General features: G+C 39.0%; 1 protein-coding gene across 1 annotated transcript in view; it reads left to right on the top strand.

The window, feature by feature from the left end:
• The window catches only part of ENPP3 (ectonucleotide pyrophosphatase/phosphodiesterase 3), an 87,090-nt gene that overhangs the window by 13,289 nt on the left and 46,756 nt on the right, over positions 1-27,045 (top strand). Inside the window, exons 3-7 of the mRNA XM_060114722.1 lie at positions 11,072-11,147; positions 12,137-12,259; positions 14,030-14,155; positions 17,195-17,255; positions 22,670-22,767. Coding sequence (XP_059970705.1) covers positions 11,072-11,147; positions 12,137-12,259; positions 14,030-14,155; positions 17,195-17,255; positions 22,670-22,767 — 484 coding nt within the window. The remainder of the gene's footprint in view (positions 1-11,071; positions 11,148-12,136; positions 12,260-14,029; positions 14,156-17,194; positions 17,256-22,669; positions 22,768-27,045) is intronic.

The following is a 27,045-nucleotide window of genomic DNA, read 5'->3' as shown; positions in this document are numbered from 1 at the left end:
ATTTAACATCAGTATAATACTGTTATCTAAAATACATCCATACTCACAGTTCCTCAACTGTCCCAATAATGTCCTTCACATATTTTTTGTTCTCCCATCCAGGAGCCAAACAAGGGTCTTGCATTGCATTTAGTTGTTAGGTTTTTGTGATCTCCTTTAACTGAAAGAGTTCACTAACCCATTCTTTTCCCCACTTTTCATAAAATTGACATTTTTGAAGATTCCAGGGCAGTTGTTTTGCAGAATGTCCCTTGATTTGGGTTTGTCTCATTTCTCATGATTATATTCAGGTTAAACATATTTTGTTTTCTGTAGGTATGCTATTGTATCCTTAAAAGTGTTATTTTTAGAAGGTTTAGCTCTTGCCTTTGAGACTCTGAGGTAAGCTATATAGAAAACAAATACATACATATACCTATGCATATACCTACACATATATACACATAAAGTTTGTGCATAATTTCAAGTGGTCCACAGACCTTCCCTTTAAGCCTATCCATGTAAGCACATGAAATCTTGGCAAAGTTTCTGCTGTAAGTACAATTGGCACGGGTGATGGGACTCATGTTTTCACTACTCAACAACAGTGCTTGAGTTACTTTTTAAGTCACATAGTGCTTATTAGAAATGTTACCTCTTAAGGTACTGTTATGGGCTGACTCGTTTCCCCCAAATTCATATGTTGAAGTCCTAATCCTCCGTACCTTAGGATGTGACTGTTTTTAGAATAGGGTCTTTAAAGAGGTAATTAAGTTAAAATAAAGTCATTAGGGTGGGTCCTAATCCATGATGGTTGGTGTCCTTATGAGAAGAGAAGATTATGACACAAAGACATCAGGGAAGTGCACACACAGGGAGACCACTGTGTGAAGACAGCCATCTGCACATCAAGGGTAGAGGCTTTAGAAAAATGCAACTCTGTGACAACTTGATCTTAAATTTCTAGCCTCCAAAATTATGAGAGAATACATTTCTGTTGTTTACACCACTTAGTCTGGGCTACCTTGTTATGGCAGCCCTAGCAAACTAATATAGGTACCTTTCTGAATCCCCTGAAAAAAGTTTATTATTTCCTCTTCTATTCCCCTGGCATTTCATTAATACTACTAGTATAGCACATCTCACATTATATTATGGTTTAACATGTCTGTTTCTTCTACCAGAATGAAGTTCTTTAGAAGAGATACAGAAACGGAACATTCTTGCATCTCCTAACACCTGGCATAAAATCTGGGGCTTGGTGGTTCTCAGTTATTATTGTTACTCTGCATTGAATAAAAGCACCCAACGTGGCATTATTTCATGGGTGAGGCTCCCTTTGAGGTAATAGCTATTTCTGAAATGCTGGATGTAGAGAAAGATTTGGATCACATACCTGTAAGGTTGTCATAATTTATAACAATTTGTTTCACTAGACATTTATGACTTAAACCTCCAAGGTCATGTCTGAAACCATTAAATAATTTCAGCAAATGTTCATTGAATGTTTTCTAGGTGCCAGCCATTGTGCTAGGTAAAATGGAACAAAATGGCAAGCCTAAACTAATGTAGCCCCTGCCTCAATGGAGCTGGAATGCCAGAGAGATTCCAGGTTTTGGGGAAATAGCCCAGTGCCTGTCAGGGTTTAAAGAAGTGGAGTGAACTCACAGCCCTTATCTTCATGGACTGACACTTGTGGGGCTGCTGTCCCAAACACTGGTGAACTCAGGCAGCATGGCGGGACTCCGATTTTGGGATGTCCCTTCTGGAGATGTCCCTAGAAATTGTGTCATGAATGACACTCCCTTGAAAACACTAAAAACACCAAGAGCCTAGGAAAGCTTGGACATTTTTTGGAAATAAATTATTTCTGAGTTTTGAAATGAACAAGAGTGGGCCACTGGAATTCTAACACTAGTAGGGCAGATCTGCACTTGAGGCAAAGAAAGAGAAGTAGTTCTCCAGACCCCAGACACAACCTTAGAAAAGTTGACTGTTCAGTAGAAGACAATTGCTACAATTGGAGGCATCAAATCAGGTTTCTGACTTTTTGAATCATCAGAGGTAGTAATCAATGGTTCAAGTGATGAGCTGGGGTGGGTTTCTCTCATTAAGTACATTAGTGCCAGCCTCCAAAACTGCAGAGGGTCAGTTAGTGAATATTTTAAGCTTTGTGGGCCAAGAGGCATAACCAAAGATACTATGTAGGTATGTGTATGAAATTAAAAATGTGTGTACTTATATAGTAAAAGGAAACAAATTTCACAAATTTTTATTGATAAAAATAAAGTAGTAGAGCTTTTTTTCCCCTAGGATTGGGGGATAACATTTTGTTTAGTTGAGGTTCAAAATTACTGTTACCTGTCTTCAATATTCATCTATGCTGACTGGTAATGAGATTTTATGTATTTCATCTTGAAAAGTGTTTTTTCATACACGTAGGTATGCAGTCCACAGCATTGATTCTACTTTATCAATCACTGGTTGGATGTCTAGTAACCCAGTCACTTTATTAGTATTTCAGTTCCAAGAACAAGGGTCCTATAGTCCATGGTGAGATTTTGCCTTGTCCCTTCCTATATACTGCTGCCTCTTGGCCCTGGTTTGGCATTGCTAACACCAGTCCCACCTGGACAGCTTGGTCTAGATTCAGCTCCAATATTGGATCACCACTTGCCAAGGGCTAGCATCTGTGCTTTCTATACCACCTGCCTATCTGGTTAGCCTTTTTTCATAATAAGCCTTCCTTGAAGTTGGCCACCTGCCCACACATCCCTGCTCTTATGTTACTTGAGGTCTCCCTGTCTTGATGGACTTTTTCTGCTGGACCTGAGCCTAATATCCCCTTCACCTCCACCACCCTCAGAGTATCTAGTTTCTCTGAACTTTCCCAGTCTGGCTTGTCCAACTACCACCCAAGCTCGAGTGGGAGAACCAGGAAGGGCCGTTCTATAAGACCTATGGAAGTTGATGTTGGCAGGCCCTTGGGGTTTTCCCGAGACATTAACAAGTGGGCTTTCTGTAATTTTAGAAAATTCCCAGAAATCTGTGGACAGGGGGACCTTGTAGAATGTAAAACATATTTATGATGGGTGGGGGATGTAATGATAGCTGCCTTTCAGAGCCCAAGTGTTCTAAGCATTAGAATATGCAGAGTGAAGCTTTCAGAACCCAGAAGGTGGAGATTGTTCTAAAACGGAAGGGAAGAAGAATAGTGAGGCTTCCAAGATTCAAGTAACTTAGAGAGCATAGGTTCAGATGACACAGGCAGTCTAGTCCAAAGTCTAAATTGCCTGGAAGCTGTGGATTTGGCTGGTGTGCAATGTTTAGGAGAACTGCTAAGAAGTTTCTAAGACTTGAGAAGCTCAAAAGAGGTTGGAGCTTAGGACTCAGGGGAATTGTTATAGCAGAAAATATGACTAGAAGCTGGGCAATGCCAACATCTCTACTGTACATACCTGTACATGTCCCAGGTAGATTCTCTGAGGTTTACTACCCTCAGGAACTGAAGGATTAAGATATTTCTCCATTATAATATCCAACATTTATTAGCATGGAGATAATCTGAGATCACTTTGAAAACGAAGAATCTAATGTCAAGAGTCAATTAACTTGTAACAGACATAAGACTTTATCAGAGGCCTCCTAACTTCCTTACCTAATGTTTTCTTGTGTTCTCAAGGTTGAAGGGGGTTGGGGAACAAGGGTGGAAGAAGAGAGGAGGGGTGTTCTGACAGTGTGGGAGATTAAACAACTGGTTATGATAGCATAGCCAAGTTGACATACAAAACAAACCACCACAGAGAGGTAGATAAAGCCAGGAGCACTGTGAACCAGACTCAAGGAGACTAGATAGATTGTCCTAATTGCAAATAGGCAATTAGAACCCAGAACCCAAGAAAAACTGAAGGCTTAAGTCAGATGAGTACACAAAAGCCGTAGGTCCTAGGAATCTCCTAATTTTGAGGCAAATTGCGATGTAGACTTTATCTTTTATAAAATCAGTATGTCATAACACAACAATAACAACAAAATACTCTGCAGTGGAAGCCTGAAGACATGGCAGAATCTCATTTCTGAGAGATTGCTCACCAAGGTGATCTGGGCAGATGATCAAGTCCCTTGGGTCCTCTAGCCTTATCTGTACAGTCATCAATTTTGATTAGAATCCAGAGTGAAAGTTTGCAGAAGAGAATCCAAAAGTGCATACAGGACTCAAAGCAAGTGTTTAGACTTGATTTCAGAGAGGCAGCAGTGAGTGGTGGCTTGAAGAGAGATCTTAGTTCCCTGCCCAGGAGTTGAACCTGGGTAACCTGGATGAAAACCAGGAATCCTAGCCACTAGACCAGCAAGGGGTAGAGGCTAGAAGCAAATTTTCCCTGGCCCTTTCCCCCATTGAAAAATGCATTTCTCAAGGAGGCAAAAACTTTAAAAACAGGTACAAAGTTTATTATTAGAGACACAGCACAACAAGTGGAAGAGCGCACAGAGAGACAGTTTGTTTAGTTAAGACAGAAGCAAGGCAGAGATACACACCAGGAGAGGAAGGGTATGGGCGTCCCCCCCAATGAGGAGGAGCCCCGTAAAAGGCGGTTAAGTCATTTATATAGGTCAGTGCTTCCAGTCTTTGTCTTCCCTCTGGCCAATTGTCTTGTTTTGTCCCCTTGGCTAATTTGTCTCAGGACCCTCCCCTAGGTGCACGTGCACCCCTCAGCCAAGATGGATTTCAATGCAAAGGTATCTGGGAAGAAAAAAGCAGGACATTATGGCCCGGCATCCCCTGACTTTTGACCCCCAAAGAGCCTTTCTTTGCATGTGTAGTATCTCCCTTGCCCCAAGGAGGGGAAATATGTTACCTCTTGAGCCTTTACTCAAACAGGGTTTAGCTCCTGTGACTGGTATCTTAAGGTGTCCACAGGAGACAAAGCTTGGCTATTTACCCTCTTTCTGTTGTTACTTCCATTTCAGAGTAAACAGGAGGCTGATTGTAAATGCCTACCCTGGAGCCCATCTATCTCCTGCCTCAGATTGATCTCGGCTACATAAAGAAAATCACGTGGAAGGATACTTAAAAATACTGCTGCCTTTGTCAAAAGTCCAGAAGATTCTAATTCAATCAATGTGGAGCCTGGGCTTCAGAATTTAAAAACTTAAAATTAAAAAACTACTTTGGGTGCTTCTAAGTTTACCCGGTACAAAGAACCATTTGCCAAAGGTATTCAAATACGTTTTTGTTCATTTCTGAATTTTTAAAGACCTGGTAGTTCATTGTGGTCCATGGAAAGAAGTCTGCAAGACCGTGAATTAGATTTTCTCTAAACCTTAATTCCTTGTTACTGCAACAAATGCAGATGCTTCCACTAGTAAGTCTGTAGGTGGAATTGGTGAAGTGGGGGGCATAGTGGATGGAGAAAGTGATGGGAAAGAATAGCACAAATCCTCAAAGCCACAAAAGGAAACCTGGCTTTTATGCTGCAGATTTTTTCATGAAAGGAGTGCACTTCAGTAACAGAAAAAGGGATTTAGCTACAATTTTCATAAATATTCTTAATATTTATGTCATATTGTATATTGTATATTAGGATAGATTCATTACCTATTTCTTTTCATGGTCTTTAGGGTTGGAATAATTTGAATAGTGGTTTCCAAAGAATGTACTGCAGTCTACAGGATTTTTATAATCTTTACACTAAAAGAGAGTGTTCAAGCTTTATTTGATTAAATAAAGGAGGTTATCATAGGACTAATGTTCTGTTGACTTAAAAAAATGCACAACGTGAGAGTTGTGAGTAAAGTTTTATTTGGGGCAAAATGAGGACTGCGACCTGGGAGACGGCGTTTCAGATGCTTCTGAGAAACTGCTCCGAAGAGGCAAGGCGAGGAGCCAGTTTATATAGAAGTTTTGTAACAAAGGGCAGGTAGTCTGAACGTCAAAAATTTACTGTTAATTAAAGAAAACCAGGGCTTCCCTGGTGGCGCAGTGGTTGAGAGTCCGCCTGCCGATGCAGGGGACACGGGTTCGTGCCCCGGTCCGGGAGGATCCCACGTTCCGCGGAGCGGCTGGGCCCGTGAGCCATGGCCGCTGAGCCTGCACGTCCGGAGTCTGTGCTCCACAGTGGGAGAGGCCATGGCACTGAGAGGCCCGCGTACCGCAAAAAAAAAAAAAAAAAAAAAAAAAAATTAAAGAAAACCAGATACCTCAAGTTAAGGAATTTAGTACTCTTCTATGTATGGGAAGATGCAAGAGTCTGGGCTCACTGAAATCATTCCTTTGATGTGCACCTCAACTCTCTGGGGGCCAGTATCCTGTGTTTTCATATCCTGAGTTTCCTCAGGGCTCACGGTAGGGAGTAGCTGCCGTCTGATGGCTGCTAGATGGCAGGTATTCTTTTCAGCCTTGGGTTTCCTCAGGGCTCGCCGGCTCATGTTGGAGGGTGGCAATCGTTGATGACTGTGACACCCTTTGCTTACTGACATGGCAGAAAATATTTCATTTATCAGTTCCATGGAATCACACTTGGAGAATTATTGCCTTAGGGCCATTTAAAATAGAAATGTGTAAAACCCACCATTTATTAGAACTCTCTTCGGCCACACTGCTACTAATTTAGCTTCTTTCATCAGAAATCAGTAACCCCCTCTCAGCATGAAATATATGTATCATGAGACCATTCTCATCTATGTAAATAAGAAAGGATCATGTTTAATTAGTGAAATTTACCTTGGATTTGGGGCTATAGAAGACTTGGGTTCCAGTTCCACTTCTGGCATGTAGTAAATGTGACTTGGGACAAGTAAGTCACATAATTTAAATAATCAGAGCCTTACTTTACTCATCTTACAAAATAGGGATACAATGTTTGTAAGGGATTCTGTTATGTTTGACATGAGATAATGCATGTGAAAACATGTCAAAGTGTGAATGCTCTAAAATGCAAGTCATAATTATCACATGATTAATACTTTATACAGATTTAGCAGAGTTGGAGTTTTTATATTGTTAAAGCACATGGTTAATATGTTAGTTTTCAACAGTGACAGGAAGTTTATATAAATGTAGAAACTTTCTAGAATTTTGGTAACAAGTTGTTTTGTTTTGGGTTATTTTTAAAGAAAATCAATGATCATTGTATTAAAATTTGATTATTGTATTATTCTTGTTACATATATTTTGATTAGTATTTAGTAGAAACTATAAGGAGAGAAAGAACAGTTGTCTACAATGTACTAGAAATGAACTTTCATCTCTCGACATTGTTATTACTTTTTCCCTCTCTCTTGATTGCCCAATCACTAAAGAGCTGTGCTCTTCCCAAACATTTAAAAGTCAGTTACAGCCACGCACTTCATACAGTTTCTCTTTGCCAGACTAGAAAAAGGGAGTTCTACCATTTTCTGGTTGAACAGGTTTATACAGCTAACAGAACAATGGATTCTACGCTGAATTTATCAACAGAAGAACCTGTTATGAGAAACACTATTAAGAAGTACAAAATAATTTGTATTGTAAGTACATTTTAACATTTTCGTCTCTGTAGGTTTGTGACTAATGGTAGGGGTATGACTCCCCGATTGTATTTGTTTGTGTTGTTATTTAAATGTAAAGTTTTAAGTAATTGTGTTCAGTTTTATCCCTTATGACAACTCTAAAGCAAAGTGAATCACATTTTGCAAATAAGAAATTTGAGTGACAACAAATTAATATTTGATCAATCTAAAAGGTTGGGATCTGTGGCAGAACATTTAGCAGCACTAATTTTACCATGATTATAATTATATTTATCTCCCAAGTCACCATTTTTTATTTTTTTGCATGAATATTTTAAGACAAGAGAGTGAGGAATTAAAATCACCGTGTCTTATATTCTTTGTTGGACTCTTGATTTTATCCTATTTTACTTCACTCCTAGAGATGGTCTCTTTTTCCTATTTTCTCTTTCTTGTTCCCTTACATGGTAAGATCTTCCCTGTCCTAAAATAACAACAATGATAACAAAACAAAAACAAAAATAAAAAAACTTTCCTTGACTTTATTACATTCTCTTTTCCTTTTACCATCAAACTTTCAGCTCTAGCCATTGTCTCAATTTTCTTACCACCCAACCATTTTTTGTTCTCTAGCTTTGTTTTTACTGTACTCAAGTCACCTCCTCAAAAGTCAGCCCTTCTCCCCTGGCCTTCTCCTGCTGAGTCTCCTAACAATAATACACAGATATTGTGGAGTAATTTCTCATTTTGAATTCTTCTCTCCCCTTGCTTTCATGATGGCATTGACATTCCCATTTTTATCACTTTTCTCCTTATCTGCTTTATTGGCTGATTTATCTTTCTTCTCATTATGCATTTCACCAAACCCTATCTAAAGATCTTTTCTTTAGGAAATCTCACCTTCTTTAATGGTTTTAAGAGCATATTCTCCACCAAGAATTCCAAGTCAGCCACTAGTTCTGACCTCTTGCTGAGTTTCTACCACACCATTCCAAGCACCATTCCTGCTTGCTGGCTCCTCATCCAGCACCTTCCTTGTAGCCAAAACCATTTGCATAGTTTTCTCACACCTATACCGCTGCAGTTTTCTCCTAAATTCCCTACTTTTCTTAATGTCATTGCCATTCTCTCTGTCACGCAAGCATTGTTTGGAGGAGTAAAGGAAACAGTGTGTATAAGTATTGAGCTCAGTGACTATAACAAAGGAAACTCTCAAGATATTCTATTTATTCATTATTCTGGGAACTTTGGCATTCTCTTTTAGCTCTTATGCCATTTACTATATTTATCTTATCTTATTAATCAGGGAATTATCAACTCCTCAGGAGCAAAGTCTGTTCATCATTTATTTCCCTTCGTTGTATCCTTTTAGTGGGTTGTTAGTACACTAAATAGAAGCTCAATAGTTTAAAATCAGTTTCAAAGTTACCCTACTGTTTCTAAATTTTAGTAAAAGTTTTATTTAAAAAATTTTAATGTATCTATTGTGTTTCTAGCCTTCTTTTTTCAGCCAAGCTAAAGCCAAATGTTGGTTTCTCAGTGATTTCTGGAGTCCAAAGCACTCCCCTCTCCACTTTGTAGATAGCACAAGTAGTTTAAGATATATTTGCACCTTAATATCATGAAGCTGATTCAGAATTACATACTTAGAGTCAATGATTATACAAGATTAAAAATGAACCTCTTTACCCTTCAGGAGATTACAGAATAATGTGGAGAGCAAGTCATAAATATATGGAACACGGGCCTCCCTGGTGGCGCAGTGGTTAAGAGTCCGCCTGCCGATGCAGGGGATACGGGTTCGTGCCCCGGTCTGGGAGGATCCCATATGCTGCGGAGCAGCTGGGCCCGTGAGCCATGGCCGCTGGGCCTGCGCATCCGGAGCCTGTGCTCCGCAACGGGAGAGGCCACAACAGTGAGAGGCCCGCATACCGCAAAAAGAAAAAATAAATAAATAAATAAATAAATAAATAAATAAATAAATATATGGAACAAGTACAAAATCATTAAGAAATAGACATGAAGATTTAACATTACAAAGTTTTAAAGCATCCTAAGGACAGCTAGGTGTTGTCTATTTTTCCAGCAAGTTTGAATGGCCAAAGGACCAAAAATAAGATGTAAACTGAGATATAGCCGAAATGTAAATCTATGACACATGAGGTTTACCATAGGAAAGTTTCTCAGGGCTTTGTTGCTTTGTAGCATTAGTAGCCTTAGTCACCTGTGGCTCTTGAGCATCATAATAAGGGAAAAAGTGCTAATGATATTATTTAATAACTGTTTATGTTTACTTTTCCCTCTCCATCCTCTCCACTGAATGAATACCTGCTGGAAGGTCACTGACCCTTGGGCTGATTTTTTTTTTTTTTTTTTTTTTTTGTGGTACGCGGGCCTCTCACTGTTGTGGACTCTCCCATTGCAGAGCACAGGCTCAGATGTGTAGGCTCAGCGACCATGGCTCACGCTGCTCTGCGGCATGTGGGATCTTCCTGGACCGGGGCACGAACCCGTGTCCCCTGCATCAGCAGGCGGACTCTCAACCACTGCGCCACCAGGGAAGCCCCTTGGGCTAATTTTGAGTCTTCATGTAAAAATTGTTTTCACAGTATTTTAACCATATTTTCCTAATCACTGAATTCACTTCTACTGTAAAAATTAGATATGTTAATTTTCAGATGATTTTCAGAAGAAAAACAGACAAAATATATAGTTTATGTAGGGTTTTTATTATCTAAGCAAATTTTGATGTTGTTTTTTTCTTTTATAAAAGTGATTTTTAAAAAAGAAACATAACAAAGTTTATTTGTATTGTAAAATACTTTAAGTAATCTGTGTACCTGTTGCATTTGTATTCTTTATGGTGATACATATTATTTAAGCTCTATCATCCAGTATGCTTATCATTGGACTTAATGGATAGGGAAGGAGGTCAGTGGGAAGAATTCTCTTTAATTTATATCATAGTTTAATTTCAGTCATAGTATAAAGTCCATAACACTGAAGAGCTTTGTCAGTAGTAGTGATAATAAATGACATACACAATCTTTGGTTACGTGACCTCCCGGTTACCCTAAAACATCTGTTTGCACTGTAGATCAAAGCAGATAATTTGCTAGTTAATTATTTGGACATTATATTTTTATATGTTAAATATTCTCGTTATTCTCTTATGGTCAGAGTGGGAGAAAAAAACCCTGCTTCCTGGGAATGAGGTCGTTAATGATTTCACAGTTTTGGAATGCTTTGAAATAAATGATCTCCAAACATGTATCTAGTTAAGAAAGGAAAATGGGCAAAGGTAAATGGCCCCTTGGTTTCATTTGTACTTTAACTCAATTTGGGGTTAAACTAACTAGGACTAACGTATTTGAATTTGAAGATCTGCAATAAATGGTATTTTAACATTCTTCCCAAACCTTTCTTACTTAATGCCTGAAAATAATCAGGCATTAAATAAAATTCTGTCCCCTTATCATTGTTGGATCTGGTAACGCGAAAAGCTAGCAGGCTGTGCCCCCTTAACAATCACCAAGGGAGGGCGGTTATCTGGGTCTTTGTATATTTTAACAAAATGGTACAAGTCACATTTTTTTGGTAATAGGTTCTTCTCACTTTGTTGGTGGCTGTGTCACTTGCGTTAGGCCTGGTGGCTGGACTCAGGCAACAAGAAGAGCAAGGTACTCCCCTCAGCATTTTCTCAGAAACTTTCCTTCTTTCTTCTTTCTCCTCCCCTTCCCTGTTATAACCTGGACTCACCTCCTTTCTAGGCTAGGCTAGGCTCCCCTTTCTCCCATGCTCCACTTGTCAGGAGCCCACATCTGTGGTTAGCACTCTCCACTGCCGCTTCTGGACTTTCCTCTTTGACCTCATCTCCCTGCTTCTCTGAGATTCATATCATTCCAGTATTTCCCCCTTTTCTATAGTTCTGCCTACCACACACCTCTATTGAGTTTTCCATTACTGCTCTCATGTTTTTATTTCCAAGAGCACCCTGAACGTGATTTCCCTTTTTAAAATTATAGTTTACTTTCTTATTTAATGGACGGGATTTCTTTTCTGAGCATCTCAATATCAGTTGTGTGTTTGTGTGTGCGTGAGCGTGTGTGTGTTTAACTCTTCTGCTCCTTGCAATATTTCCTCTTCAAAAGTTTTTCTTTTTCTCTTGTTTTTTTGGTCTTTCATGTTGGATGCTATCCTCCAAGGTCTGGTAATCATCTGTTCACATTTAAGAGTAAGACTTGTTCATCTTTTTTTCTCATTATGGCCATCCTCCATGTCTGCTGTCTCTGTGATGAAAGCAACTCCTCCCAATTTCTTCCAAAGTTTGAGCCTTCTATTCTGAAGTGGGAGGTGGGGTGGGTAGCTGCTGCTTCATATCCAGACTTTCAACCAATTCCACTACATTTAGCCTCTGCTTGTCCCTCCTACCCTCTCCTTATGGCCCCTGGTGTATCTGAGTCTGGGACCTCTCTGGAGTCCTGGGGAAAAATCACTCATATGTATTACTCATTATTTATCACTTTACACTGATGAGGCATACAGTGCAATACAAATTATCTAATTGTCTGACCTAGTCTGTGCTGGGTACTTCTTGTGCTTGCACCATTGAGCTATGAGACTTCGGATAACTTCTAAGCACAGATTTCCTTCTTCTTTCACTCTACAGGCAGCTGCAGGAAAAAATGCTTTGATGCTTCACATAGAGGACTAGAGGGCTGCCGGTGTGATGTGGGATGTAAAGGCCGAGGCGACTGCTGCTGGGACTTTGAAGACACCTGTGTGGAATCAAGTACGAATCCTGAGAGCAAGTTTATTAGCATGTTGGTTGTGCTATCATTAATACATGTGCAAATGCTCACCTTATGTATTAGTTTGCTCAGGCTGCCATAACAAAGTCCCACGAACTGGGTGGCTTAAACAACAGAAATTCATTTTCTCACAGTTCTGGAAACTAGAAGTCCAAGATCTAGGTTTGGCAGGGTTGGTTCCTTCTGAGGCTGTGAGGGAGAATCTGTTCCATGCTTCTCTCCTAGCTTTTGGCGGGTCGCCAGCCATCTTGCGTGTTCCTCCACTTGTGGCAGACATAACTCAAAGCTCTGCCTTCGTCTTCAGATGGACTTTTCCCCATGTCCTCACAGCCTTCCCTCTGGGTGTGTCCACGTCTGAATTTCCTCTTGTTGTAAGAAGAATACCAGTCATACTGGATTGGGGTCCACTCTAAAGACCTGATTTTAACTTGATTATCTGCAAAATCCTTTTCTAAATAAGGTCACATTCATAGTCATGGGGGATTAAGACTTCAACATTTTAGGGGAGGGACACAATTCAGCCCATTACACCTTGTATTCAGGATCTAGTATTATCCTGACCCCCCTTTCAGTACTAAAGATAGAATCCACACTTTATTTAGTTGAGGTTGAGGAATAACAGTCTCCAGTAGATGAAATGTTGTCAAATTACACAAGTTTCAAGGAAGTTTTCTCATGGCTTATCATCTTATTTAGTTTCATTTTTAGTGGTTCTCAAATTTCAGGATGCATACGACTCCACTGGAAAGCTGGTGATCCTTAGCGATTCTGATGCCAGCGGTCCACAGAACACAACTTGAGAAACACTGTTCTTGAGACAGAAGAGACAGTTTGCAATATTTAATTTTCTAAGAAATCAAGGAGGTGGTGGGGGGAGGTGTCTCGTGGTTCGAGGAGAGAAGATTAGGACAGTACGGCTCCTTAAATTATGCTCTCTGAAAAGGGCAAGAAGGAGGGTATAGCCTAGTATGGATAAGATGTGTACTCCTTTTAATTCATCTCCAGAACTCTTTTCTTTCTAAGTACGTAGTATATAATTAAGAATGAAGAACTCTGTGCATGACTGAAACACACAGCTGTCACCTAGCCAATGCATTTGTCTGAGCACAGGGGCTGATGTTGATTCTAGTCACTGTTTCCTGGCAGGTGGCCCTAGGAAGCAGCCTCAGTCCAGCCTCTTGCTGCTGTTAGCCCTGGGATTTATTGAAAGTGATCTCACATTCAGTGCCTAGCCTGGGAAAATATCAGAGGCGTGGTGGGGAGCTGATCTACCTTTCTTTCACTCTCAGCTGGGAGGTACCCTGCCTGCCTACATTCTTACAGACCTGACCATGTTCCTGTTACTTCTGTTGCCACTGCCACTTCCTTGTTGTCTGTCCTTATATAAGGCTGGGCAGGCTGCTCTTGGGTGGCAACAGTCACTCAAGGTTAGTAGTTCCTTACCATTGGAAGTTCCTACCCTTGGGTGGGAATAGGACAGGTGTTCAGAGTTTCTCCAAACTCAGAGGTGTACCTGATAGGTAGACCAGAGCTACAGCTTATAAAGCTACATTTCTCTCTGCCACCCATGCCAAACGAAGAAAAGTGGTGGATTGCCCCTTATTTGTATTATGAATTTTCATTTATGAATGCAGATAGACCAAGAATTTGACCATAGGATAATACAAGAAGAAATGCATGGAATTTGTATTTTTGTTATTGGATGCTTAAATTAAGTTGTATGCTCAAAACCGAATTGTGTAATTTTCCAGCTCGAGTATGGACGTGCAATAAATTTCGTTGTGGGGAGACCAGACTGGCATCCAGCCTTTGCTCTTGTTCAGATGACTGTTTACAGAAGAAAGACTGCTGTGCTGACTATAAGAGTGTTTGCCAAGGTAAGCAGGTGTTGGCCCATTTGCCTCCATGAGTTCAGTGACCCTAGAGCTGGCCTAGGCTGCAAACATTAAAACAAGTCAAAGAATTTTTAGCCACTCTATGTGGAAGAAAAGACCCAATGTGTTTACTGTGGGAAGAAATGGGTTTTGTGCACGATAGAGGAAGGGAGCTCATAGCAAAGATATTAAAGAGAAGAGAAAAGTTAACATTCCACATGTTCTGTAAAGCAAGGTCTTTTTCAGTCCAATGACTATGCTAGACATTCTTGTGGTTTGAGACACTGGACAGCAGATCCTAAAGTTAAAACATCACAGAAGAGATTCTCTGGCCTGAATAGCAGTTAGTTAAAGCAATGTGATTGTTGAAACAACTATGTCCTCAGTGGTTTAATGACTGATTTAGGACTGGCAGGGAGGTAATGCAGAGAGCCAAGGTTAGAATCCAGGTTATTCAATGCCTGATTTCACCTGCTTTGCCACTTTATAAGTGATGTAGATTTTTTAAAAAAATCACCAATCCCTCTGCACATCTGATGAGACTTAGGAAAAACCTACATATACACATAGCAACAAGATTGCTTCAAGCTATCAACCCCTTTTTCCTAACACCACACCCAGTAGAGCTAACTAACTTACATGTGTAATATTTTTATACAGAAAAAGAGATTAAGGTGAATTTTGATTTTTTTTAAATAAGAGGAAAATGTTACAGTAGAAACATTATTAAGTATAGTCCCTCAGTAAAAAATAGGTTTTACACTAATAGATGAATCAGTTTTTATGCAAAATATAACTGAAAATCCACTAAAAAGGGCAACCAGAAAGGAAAGTAGAAGCCTGAAATGGTAAGTCTGTTTTTAAATAATAATTGATATTTAATAGTGAATATCGTGTCATTAAAAATCCCCCTAAATTCACAAAGGCAAGTGTAGTTTGCAGTTTGCTTATTTCTCTAATAAGTTCATTGAGCATAGTGCCTCTGAGCTTTGTGGCCTCCTGCCTTCTGCCCTAATTTTATAACTCTTAACTTTTAATCTCAGTAGTGATCCTCAGGTCATGTGGCAAATTTTCTCACTGAATTCATTGCACAACATTTCTTGAATTTAATGGAAACAAAAGTAATTTTTATAAGCAGTGTTGATGTTTACCTTTACACTAATTAACCACTTTGATGGTGTTCATTGAATCATTTCAGTTTATTTTTTAAACAAAGGTAAATGTTTTCTCACTCTAAGAACTCAACACTTTAAAGATGTTAAATGTTTCTTGCCAAAATTGTATCTCCAGACCATAGTTGGAGGGAATTTGAATAATTTTTGTGCAAGAAACCAGCTAGTTTACTTTTATATTTTAAGTTCAGAATTTTGAAAAGAGATATGATGAATTTCTAACATATGGAAAGAATAGTGTGTTTAACCATATGTCCATCACCTTGCTTCTGTAGTGATCAACTCATGCCCAATCTTGTCTCATACCAATACAGAATGAATGTTAAGCTGGCTCAGAGGATCAAAGAGACTAGAACTGAGAGAATGTTGGAATAAAATCACTAAAGATGTAACTTGTGGTGGGATACAAATGATTTGCTTTGCTACAGGACAATTTATCTGCTATCAGATAAGAATCAGTTACACTGCTATTAGTCTTCTACCAATTAACTCCTACCCTTACTAAGTTGTAAAATGAATAAGTGGTAAAGAATAAGCTAGATAAATGTATATACTCCTAGGTAACTAGATAATCCATAGGTGGGCTTTTAAAATAATTCCCAGCATGACATTAAAATGAAGTTTAATGATCAGTCCTCCTTTTGCTTATTTTCAAGTTTTGGGGTTTTTTTTCTTAATAAAATACCTCCAACCTCTCTTTGAAAATTTTAGATTACTACAAAGCAAATCCCAAGGTTAATATCATTCATCTATAAATATTTTCAGTATGTATCTAAAAAAGATGAAGATTTAACAAAATTAGAATACCATCAATATATCTAAAAATGTCTTCAATAATTATTTATTGTTAACAAATGTCCAATCTGTGTTCAGATTTTTTTGTTTTATGATATTAAAAAATATTTGTTTGAGGTAGGATCCAAACAGATTCCATACATTGCAACTGGCTGATATATTTCAAGTCCTTTAAAAGTGGGTTCTCCCTTCCTTTTTTCCACCCCATGCAATTTACATGTTGGATAAATGGAGTCACTTGTCCGGTAGAATTTTCCAGTCTGGGTGTTGCAGATTGCATCCTCTGTGACTTAAGCAGTTTGTCATCCCCTATATTTCCTGCAAATTGGTAGTTAGAACTAAAGGACTCTTCAGATTCAGGTGTTTATCTTTATATCTATCTATCTATCTATCTATCTACCTGTTTACCATGTACCCTTCACAGGTAGTAGTGTTACTTCCATCAAAAGGCACATCTTGTCTGCTTGTCTCTTTTTTGGTCATGTTAGCCATTGATGATCATTGCCTAGATCCATTAGGGGTTACAAATGATGACATTCATATTCTATCATTTCTACTTATTAACTAGTGGGAATGTTTTATAAACAGAAACATCCATGGAGTGAGAATTTTTTAGTTACGATCTTAAAAATTTGTTTGTTTGATTTTCCCCATTTGATGTTAATATCAATTATTCTCATTGGCTATTTCTCTTTTCTTTTCATGCTTTCCTTTCATTTTTCTTTAGATTATATACCTATATTTATTAAACTCATTTTTCCTAGCAGTTGGGAAAACACTGTCCTTGAGGGAAAAAACATTATTTAAAAAAGAAAGAAGAAATTGTCCCTTTCCAGTTAAAGGAATTCCCTTTATTTTCTTGGTAAAGATGGGCTTCCTGGTATTCAGTTAGTGTAGATTACTAATCTGTGCCAATCGCTAGAGGCACTGACCTTGCCAACATGTGAAGTAGCATTTAACATGTTCTGAAAGAATTTTGTCATTGGAGTAACATGAATTAAGTTTGGAAAGAGCATGTCCATTGAACATTGGTTTCTGTTTTCTTATCTAAAGAATTTGATCTTATGCTTTTCAGGAGAACCCTCATGGGTTGAAGAAGAGTGTGGCACAGCCCAGCAGCCTCAGTGCCCAGAAGGGTGAGAAGGACATGGGTGTATTTATTCTCCTTTAACAGATGGCATGCAGGAATGTAGCTGAGAGGCAGGGTGGAATTCCCCCACTCTGTTTACATCTTAGAGCAAAACAGTTAACAAAAGATTAGATCCCTTGTGGCTTCCAACTCATAACATACTTTCGTTTGCTTTATTGTTTAAAAAGCATTTTTACATTAAGTTATTATATTCATATTTTACAACAATGACTTTAAAAATGGTTGAAATATTTGTACTAACATCCCAAGGTCCTACGATCAGGATTAGAATTTAGATCTAAATGACTCCAGCCAGGACTCTTTTCTATTATCATCCTGGCACCTCAGATTTATTCTCACTGAGGGAAGGGGAAGAGGATTGTCCATGGATGGCCTCACAGGGAAGGATGGACCTTGAAGAATGGATGAGGAGAACACTGTCAGATGGGCACGGGTGATGGACATGTGAGGCCCTCCTCACCCCACCCTTGGCACGCATTTCCTTCACACGTTTATGATGGTTGCTCCCCAGACTTTGTCCAACCCTGGAAACATGCCCCTTGTCACCTCCCAGTCAAGGTGGACTTCTCCTTTTCCTCTAGTTGTCCCTTCTGCCCTTTACCTGCTGCACTCTTCTGACCCAAGCAGTGGGAGGATGACAGTGAGATAAAAGAAGGAGAAAGGAATATCTGACTATAGAAAGAATTGATGGAGACATTTTTAGATAACGTTATTTTGTTAAAAAAAATGTGTGTGTATGTGTCTGTTTGTATATCATGTTACTTTGGTTTACACCAGTCCTCAGATCCAGCTGCCCTCTTCAGAAGCTTCTAGGTAGAAGAGTAAAGAATTTAGAATAGGGCTTCCCTGGTGGCGCAGTGGTTGAGAGCCCACCTGCCGATGCAGGGAACACGGGTTCGTGCCCCGGTCCGGGAAGATCCCACATACCGTGGAGCGGCTGGGCCCGTATGCCATGGCCGCTGAGCCTGCGCATCCGGAGCCTGTGCTCTGCAACGGGAGAGGCCACAACAGTGAGAGGCCCGCATACCACAAAAAAAAAAAAAAAAAAAAGAATTTTGAATTTAAAAAAAAGACTTGAGTTTTAGTCCTGGTTTTGCCTGTGGGACTTTGCACTGGTAACTTCCCTAAGCTTCATCTGTAAAATCAGAATAATAGTAAAAATAATAACAACAACAGTAATGTGCCAAGTTCAGAAGATTTCATATGAGAATTGAATCAACATCCTGATCACATAGCTGTATGGCCCTGTTTTTTTTTTTTCCATGCTTAAATTTTTTTTTTTTTTTAAGTAGAGGACTGTTTTGAGCAGTTGTAGACATACACACATACAGATGCATTTATATTTCTTTTTTTTTTTTTTTTTTGTGGTACGCGGGCCTCTCACTGTTGTGGCCTCTCCCGTTGCGGAGCACAGGCTCCGGACGCGCAGGCTCAGCGGCCATGGCTCACGGGCCCAGCCGCTCCGCGGCATGTGGGATCTTCCCGGACCGGGGCACGAACCCGTGTCCCCTGCATTGGCAGGCGGACTCTCAACCACTGCGCCACCAGGGAAGCCCCGCATTTATATTTCTTTTACCCCCAAACCTGAAATCATGTGAACAATGTGTCAGACTTTATTAAAATCTTTGGAAAGACCGTTAGTTCAGTGTTTTCCCTTGGTGAGTGACCAGCACCAAGCCCTCCGTTTGAAGCTGGGAACCCTGGAATTCACACCGCCAATTATGCAATACTAGAACACTGGGAAGCATTTCTGGCTGGCTCAGCTGGTGATCCGATTTTACCCTGCAGCATCAAGATTGAGAGACCTTATAGTTTTATCCTAGTTAGTGCGGATGCTGTTCTTACAGAAGTTTTTTTTAAAAAAACCCCTACCCTGTTTTTAAGCTGCATGGTTATTTTGATGGCATATTTATAAATATAAATTTTAAAATCAGCATTATGCTAATGACTTTATGAAAAAATAAGTATTTTCCAATGCAAATTGCAATATGTCATGTTAATTTCTTTCTTTTTTTTTTTTTTTTTTTTTTTTTTTTTTGCGGTACGCGGGCCTCTCACTGCTGTGGCCTCTAACATTGCGGAGCACAGGCTCCGAACGCACAGGCTCAGCAGCCATGGCTCACGGGCCCAGCCGTTCCGCGGCATGTGGGATCTTCCCAGACCGGGGCACGAACCCGTGTCCCCTGCATCGGCAGGCGGACTCTCAACCACTGCGCCACCAGGGAAGCCCCATGTTAATTTCTTGATGAATTTTTTTACACATTGTAGTTAAAACAGTCAAAATTTTCCATTCTTAATTTTTGAGGTGTAGTTCATATACACTGAAGTGTTCACACTTATGTATACAGTACAATGAGATTTGGAAATTCAGAAATCTCTGTAACCCACAGATACAGAATATTTCCATCTCCACAGAAAGAGGTCATATTCAGATTTTCATCACCATAGATTCTTGTTTTAGAACTTCATATAAATGGAAGCATACCATATATCCTCTTGAGTCTATTTTTGTGGGGTTTTTTTGTTTTTTGTTTTTTTTTGCAGTACGCGGGCCTCACACTGTTGTGGCCTCTCCCCTTGCGGAGCACAGGCTCCGGATGCGCAGGCTCAGTGGCCATGGCTCACGGGCCCAGCTGCTCTGCGGCATGTGGGATCTTCCCGGACCGGGGCACGAACCTGTGTCCCCTGCATCGGCAGGCGGACTCTCAACCACTGCGCCACCAGGGAAGCCCTGTTCGTTTGTTTTTTGCTTAACACAATGTTTTGTTTTTGAGACTCCTAAATGTTATTATATGCATCATTTATCTCACATGAGCTTTTGCAACATGTGTTCTCCGTGAGTAAAACATCGGTCCCATTCTTTTCTCATATTATTTTTATTTGTTCTTTAGGGGTCAGTTCACAGGCCATACCCCCTGGAGAGCTGCTCTCACCTTACAAAGATCGAATCTGATGTCCTCCTATGTACTTGAATAGCATCCTGTACCCAAATCTAGTCATTAACCACTTCTGTTTACTTCTCAATTTCATCCCCTAGATAAGGACTGCAATTCCTTCATGCCTTTATTCTGTGTCTGGCACAATGTCGCACGCAAATATTTGTTAAATGAGCTACCTACAATAAATACATATTCTGGGAAACCAAATACACATCCTCCAGACTCTCCTCACAGTTTCTTTTGCAATGTGCAAATAGATGGCTATGCTACTATTTTTTTCTAGCTCTACTCAAACACATTGAAAAGAACTGAAATTATTTTTCTTACTTTTAGCTGGTACCAGCATTCAGAAGTTTCTTTACAATACTATTGGGTCTTTGTCAGAATTTTTAAAGACAAATTCTAATCAAATTTCTTGAAAACTTATGTTCTTGTTCAAAAATTTAGATGTGAAACTGCTTGAGCACTGAGTTGAAAATTCCTTTTGGCATTCTTGTGGTTTTTTTTTTTTTTTTTTTTTTTTTTTTTTTTTTTTTTTTTGCGGTATGTAGGCCTCTCACTGTTGTGTCCTCTCCCGTTGCGGAGCACAGGCTCCGGACGCGCAGCCTCAGCAGCCATGACTCACGGGCCTAGTCGCTCTGCAGCATGTGGGATCTTCCCGGACCTGGGCACGAACCCGTGTCCCACGCATCGGCAGGTGGACTCGCAACCACTGCGCCACCAGGGAATCCCTTGGCATTCTTATTTGCATGCACTATGTTTGTTTTTGTTTTTTTTTTGGTCACACCATGTGGCATGCAGGTTCTTAGTTCCCCAACCAGGGATTGAACCGCGTCTCCTGCAGTGGAAGCAGTCTTAACTGCTATACCGCCGGGGAAGTCCCATGTGTGCACTATGTTTGGAATTTAAGACAAACTTACTCTGTTAATAGTTGTTATCCATAATAGCCCTAAACTGGAAAGTATTCAAATGTCCATCAGCAGAATGAATAAGTTGTGGTTTATTCATTCACTGCAGTTCTAGACAGTCATGAGAATGAATGATCTACAACTATATGCAAAAATACGGATGAATCTCAAACATAATGTTAAGTAAAAGAAGTTAGACACAGCAGAATATATAATGTATGATTCTGTTTGCATATAAATATAAGTACAAAAATAGACACAGCTAATCTATGCTGTTAGAAGTCATGACACTGATCGTCTGTGGTGAGTGTTTTGCAGAGGTTGGTGACTAGAAAGGAGACCGAGGGAAGGATTCTAAGTAATATTCTGTTTCTTGATCTGGGTGATGGCTACACAGTGGAGTTCAGTTAGGAAAAATTTATGAAACTATACATCTCTGGGGTGTGTGTGTGTGTGTGTGTGTGTGTGTGTGTGTGTATACATATAAAATACAAATAAAATTTTAGAAGTGAAAAAAGATATTGAATGGAAAAAAGACAATCTCTGACTATAACCCAAAAGTGACCTTTCATCATTTTAACTTAAATACTCAACTAAAATGAGATTGTAATGCTTTGGAGGTTAATATTAATATCCTGAGATATTGGAATAAGAGTAAAAAATGTAGAACTTTAATAAAACATCTTGTAAGTTTCAGAGTTCCTAAAGTCCATATCATAATAACAATAGTTGTATCCAAAAGGTGGTAGAATAACTGTCACTTTTATAATTTTTGAGTGTGAGCATTGAATTCAGTAATCATTGCTTTTGGATCCTTAGCCAAAGCTGGGATTTTGAAATGTCTCTAATATAAAATCTCATTTCTGGTGATGTTTTGTTAGTGCTCTGCTTGCATGCTGCTGACTTCTACTGTAAAACTACAAATAATTAGCTCCATGTATACCTGCCCCTGTAAAATACTACATATATTTGAGGTGAGGCAATGATACTAATATGCCATGTTGTAATGATTCCAAAGTGCTGGGTGCATGGGTTAGGACTGAGTTTTGAGAGGTTGAATAACTGCTCAGTTAAATAGCTCATAAAGAATGAAGCAGAGAATTAAACTCATCTTTCTGAGGCCAATCCCTTCCTTTTTCTCCACAGTGCACTGCCTGGTCATTGTAAACACTCAGGGCCAGAGAAACTTCATATATGGTATACCTGGGTATCACAGATAGCCAGTGCCAAGGAGCAAACGGAAATAAAGTTAGCTAACATTATTTAAACTCTAGAACTCAAAGGGTGGTATATCTCCAAGTTGAAAGACCCAGATAATTTACGTAACACCTTTTAAAAAATACGATACATTTTTACTATGGATTAATAACATACTGGACATAACTGATTGTAAAGGGAAATAATTTTTAAAAAGAGAAGGGAAAATTTGACTTAGAACTATTTCTGACTGTACTTTCTTAGTATTTTCTAATTTAGAGAATTTTAAGTAGTACGGAAAAGTGTCTTTTTAAAAAAATCAAAATAATGGACAATTTCTTGTTTTCCATTTTCAGATTTGACCTGCCACCAGTTATTTTGTTTTCCATGGATGGATTTAGAGCTGAATATTTACAGACATGGGGCACTCTAATACCTAATATCAATAAACTGAGTAAGTCTCCTATAATCAGGGACATGCAGATGATAGACACCTAGTTAGTTAATGTCTAGATTGACTCACACTTTTCTTTCTGACCTTTAATGTTAGCGGTTTGTCTTAGTTCTGGGTCCTCCCAAGAGTTTGACGCGTTTACTGCACGATATCTATTTTCATCCTTCTTAGCTCCTCCTTCCTTCTTTTGCAACGTGTTTATTTTTTGTTTGTTTATTTTGATTTGTTTTATATTTGAATATAACTTCTGCTCTGTGAAAATCTGTTCATGGATACTCTCTCAAAATTGGCATTTGTCAGCCCTGGGTTCTGGGTCTCAGCAAGGTGGGTATGACCAGTAAGGATGGGAAGCTGAAGGAGCCTGAGCAGACTGGACAGAATCAGCAGATACCAAGGCTCCAGTAAGTGAAAAGTCCAGTATCTCTGTCCAGTTCTGGAATCAAGGTGCTTGGAACCCGACTCCACCACTTACTAGCTCTGAGACCTTCGGCAAGTTTACTTCCACGGTTGGTGCCCTAGTCTCTTCATCTGTAAAATGGTCACTTATCACCTCATAGAAGTACTGTGAGACCATGGACATAGTGTACATTGGATGATTTTCAGGGGTTATTACTATAATTATTATTTTTATTGTCATCTTTATCATGATGTACTTCTGAGTTAGGGTACTTGGGCTTCACACAATTTTATAGTCAATAATAAAGAAGAATGGAGAACCCGAGGACACAAAGTTAAGAAGTATCAGAGGGTTGGCTCCAGGGCGCATAGTCTTCACTGCACTTCAATTCTTCTCTTACTTCCCCCTTCTACCAGGCCCCCTTTTACCTCCATGGTCCTGAAAATTTCTGACAATTTTGCTGGTTTCCTGTTTTTATTTTTCTCCAGATTATTAAAAAATAGCTTTTGACTTTGAGTAAGGTGATCACCTTTTCTGGGCCTCAGTTTCCTCATTTGTAAAATGAGAGGATTAGACCTAATGATTTCTACTACTAATCCCAGCACTAAAATTCCTTGACTGTGGAAAGAAAAATTACTTCCCCCCTACAGCATAAGGGACTTTGTCTCTTCAGGTTCTCCTACACTCTCTGAGGCAGATCTTTAGCAAAGAGATTTAGATGTTGGGTCTCTGACGAAACTGGCTCCAAATTCAGGATTTGTCACTTACTGCTGAGTTACTTTAGCCTGAAAAGTCATTAACAACTCTCAGTTTCTATTTCCTTATCTGTATTTCCCTTGGTAGTCTGGATATCAAATCCTGTGTCCAAAAGGGAATTTATCTAGCCAGGCTGAACTGGACCCCTTTAGAAGTGGAATTATTTTATTTGCTCATCCCCTTGAGAGTTGGAAAGGACACCAGTGAAATACTGGACCATTAAGAGCCTTCCTTTCTAAGGTTTAAAATATTTTTTAAGTCATTTATACAACATCTTGATCCTTTAATGTGTGAAGCCATAACTAATTAGGTCTACCGAGGCAAAATGGGCTCTTCATTTATAGGAGGTCCAATTAAGAGTAGATGTGTTAAAAGATTTAGGATTAGGACCTCCCGAGAATGGTAGGGTTGAGGTGAGGTATGTGACAGCAGGCATCACTTTAAGGAAGTCTAGAACCTCATCTCTAGTGTCTTATCAAGCTGCCTGGAAACTGAGCATGGACTAATACCACAGTGCAGTGAGTTATATCAGTGACTACTAAGGGGTCATGGACTCTAGTGAGAACATGAGGTTGTTGTCTTGTCCTAACGTGGGTGGGAGCAGACAAAGAAGGGCCAGGATCAGCAAACTGTCAGGTGAGATAGAAGTGATTTAGCTTGAACTAGAAGTCAGATTTCTTGGAAAGTTAGATGTGAAACTGGGGATGGGACAAGACTAGTAGTAACTGTCCTTGCATCCCAGGGATAAATCTCACTTGAAAGTGGTGTATGATCCTTTTAATGTGCTGTGGAATTTGTCTTGCTAGTATTTTGTTGAGAATTTTTACATCTAAATCCATGAAGGTATTGGCCTGGAATTTTCTTTTGTTGTAGTATCCTTCTCTGGCTTTGGTGTCAGGGTAATGCTGATCTCATGAAATGAGTTTGGGTGTGTTCTCGCCTCTTCAAATTTTTGGCAGAGTTTGAGAAGAATTGACATTAATTCTTCTTTAAATGTTAAATAAAGTTAACCTGTGAAGCCATCTTGTCTTGGGCTTTTCTTTGTTTGGAGGTTTTTGATTACTTGTTTTTGGTCTGTTCAGATTTTCGATTTCTTCATAATTCAGACTTGGAAGGTTGTATGTTTCTAGGAATTTATCCATTTCTTCTAAGTTATGCAGTTTGTGGGGTGTAATTGTTCATAGCAGTCTCTTATAATCCTTTCTATTTCTGTGGTATTGGTTTCTGATTTTATTGATTTGAGTCTTTTTTTCCCTTAATCTAGCTAAGGGTTTGTCAATTTTGTTTATCTTTTCAAAAAACCAACTTTAATTTTGTTGATTTTTAGATCTGTGTTTCTATTCTCTATTTCACTTATTTCTGCTATAATCTTTGTTGTTTTCTTCTTTTTACTAACTTTGGATTTTGTTTGTTCTTTTTCTAGTTCCTTAAGGTGTACATTTAGGTTGTTTATTTGAAATTTCTTCTTTTTTAACGTAGCTGTTTATTGCTCTGAACTTCTTTCCTCGTACTGCTTTTGCTGCATCTGTACATTCTTCAGCTATTTCACCTACTCGTCCATTCAGTCTTCCACTTCTTATAGTTTATAGTTACTATGGGTATATATTTATTCCAATTATATTTTCAGAACTTTTTTCGTTTGGTACTTTCTTTTTAAAAATATGTTTTTTAAGGAGTAAAACATGCAAATGATAAACTTTTACAAGTGACATTAAAGGGTATACAGTAAAAAAACAAACAAAAAAACCAACCAACCAACCAACCAACCAACAGACTCTCTTTCCTGATCTTCCTCATTTCTCTCTGTAGCAGCAACTATTATTATTGGTTTATTGTGTGTCCTTCCAGAATTATTCTGTTCAGTCATAATTTAGATTATTAAGACCTGGAAGAAACAATGGTAGAGGATCTTGCTTTTGATGAGTTATTCTATAATAGCTCTGGTTCAAAGGCAGGTGATCGAAAATGGTAGATTGAATCTGTAGATAGTCAACAGATATGTCCTGTTTAAAACTACGAAGGTGTCATGTTTTTACATCACTGGTAGCTTAGTTTGTTTTTTATTTTATACTCTGTGCCTTTAGGCATTTAAGAATTTGAAGGCGTAACCCATGTTTCAGGGAAATAAAAACAGAAACTGACCTTATATCTCTCTCTATTGTATGATTGTTTTCCCCACTTAAAGTCTTTTATCAGTGGATGAGATCTCATTTTATTTTCTATTACATGACTTCTTAACAATATTAAATGCGTCTTTCCTTGATTGAGGACATGATTTATTTATTGGGGGTATTGATTGAGAAAGAAAAAATTTGATTATATGTTATGTCCTAGAGCAGGCCTCAAACTCGAGTACATCAGAACCACTTGGGGTGCTTGCTAGAAATGCAGATTTTTTGAGCTCCTTTTCCTCCACCTTTCAACCTTCCCCATCCCCACCAGAGTCCTATATATTAGACTTGGTATTGGATCCAAGAATCTTCTGAAGGAGGAAATTCCTGGATCATATTGGAAACACTGTTCTCGAGGCTGGGAAGGAGACCAGTTCCAAGCCTATTTGAGAAAACCTTCATTATTTCCAGTTGCAATGTTTGTTGCTTTCTGGACAACAATCCTTCGCACTTTTTGTTTTAACCTAAATAGAATCTCTAATGGTGAAGCTCTCTTTTAGAATTAGACTTGGTAGGATTTTGGTATGGAAAACTTCTCATACTTCACTGCTGCAGAGGAAATATCAGTGTGCCTTAGTGGTTCTGACCTCCTTGAGCAGAGTTATTGCACAGATGAAAACAACAGAATAACTGAAAGCAAATTTGATGCCATGCTTTGGGGAAAACAGATCGCAGGAAACTCCACTGATCAAATGGAAACTGTACTGAGTGAAAATAATAAGTGGGAAAGTTAGTTCATCTTGTAACATTGCTTTGTGGCATGGCCTTATGCATTTACACAAGTTAAATTCCTTTTCAGTTATCTAGATAGTCGTGTTCACTTTTGTTATATTGGATACTTTATGTATAAGAACTAGCTGAGAAGCGGATGTTATATAGAAATTCTTGTTGTAATGACCTGGGTCAGAAAGAGGGGAGCAGCAAAAGCAAACAAAGCTGGCACTGTGTAAAGCA

This window comes from Mesoplodon densirostris, chromosome 12, assembly GCF_025265405.1.
Source record: "Mesoplodon densirostris isolate mMesDen1 chromosome 12, mMesDen1 primary haplotype, whole genome shotgun sequence".
Lineage (NCBI taxonomy): Eukaryota > Metazoa > Chordata > Mammalia > Artiodactyla > Ziphiidae > Mesoplodon > Mesoplodon densirostris.
This window is presented reverse-complemented; position numbering and strand designations above follow the sequence as displayed.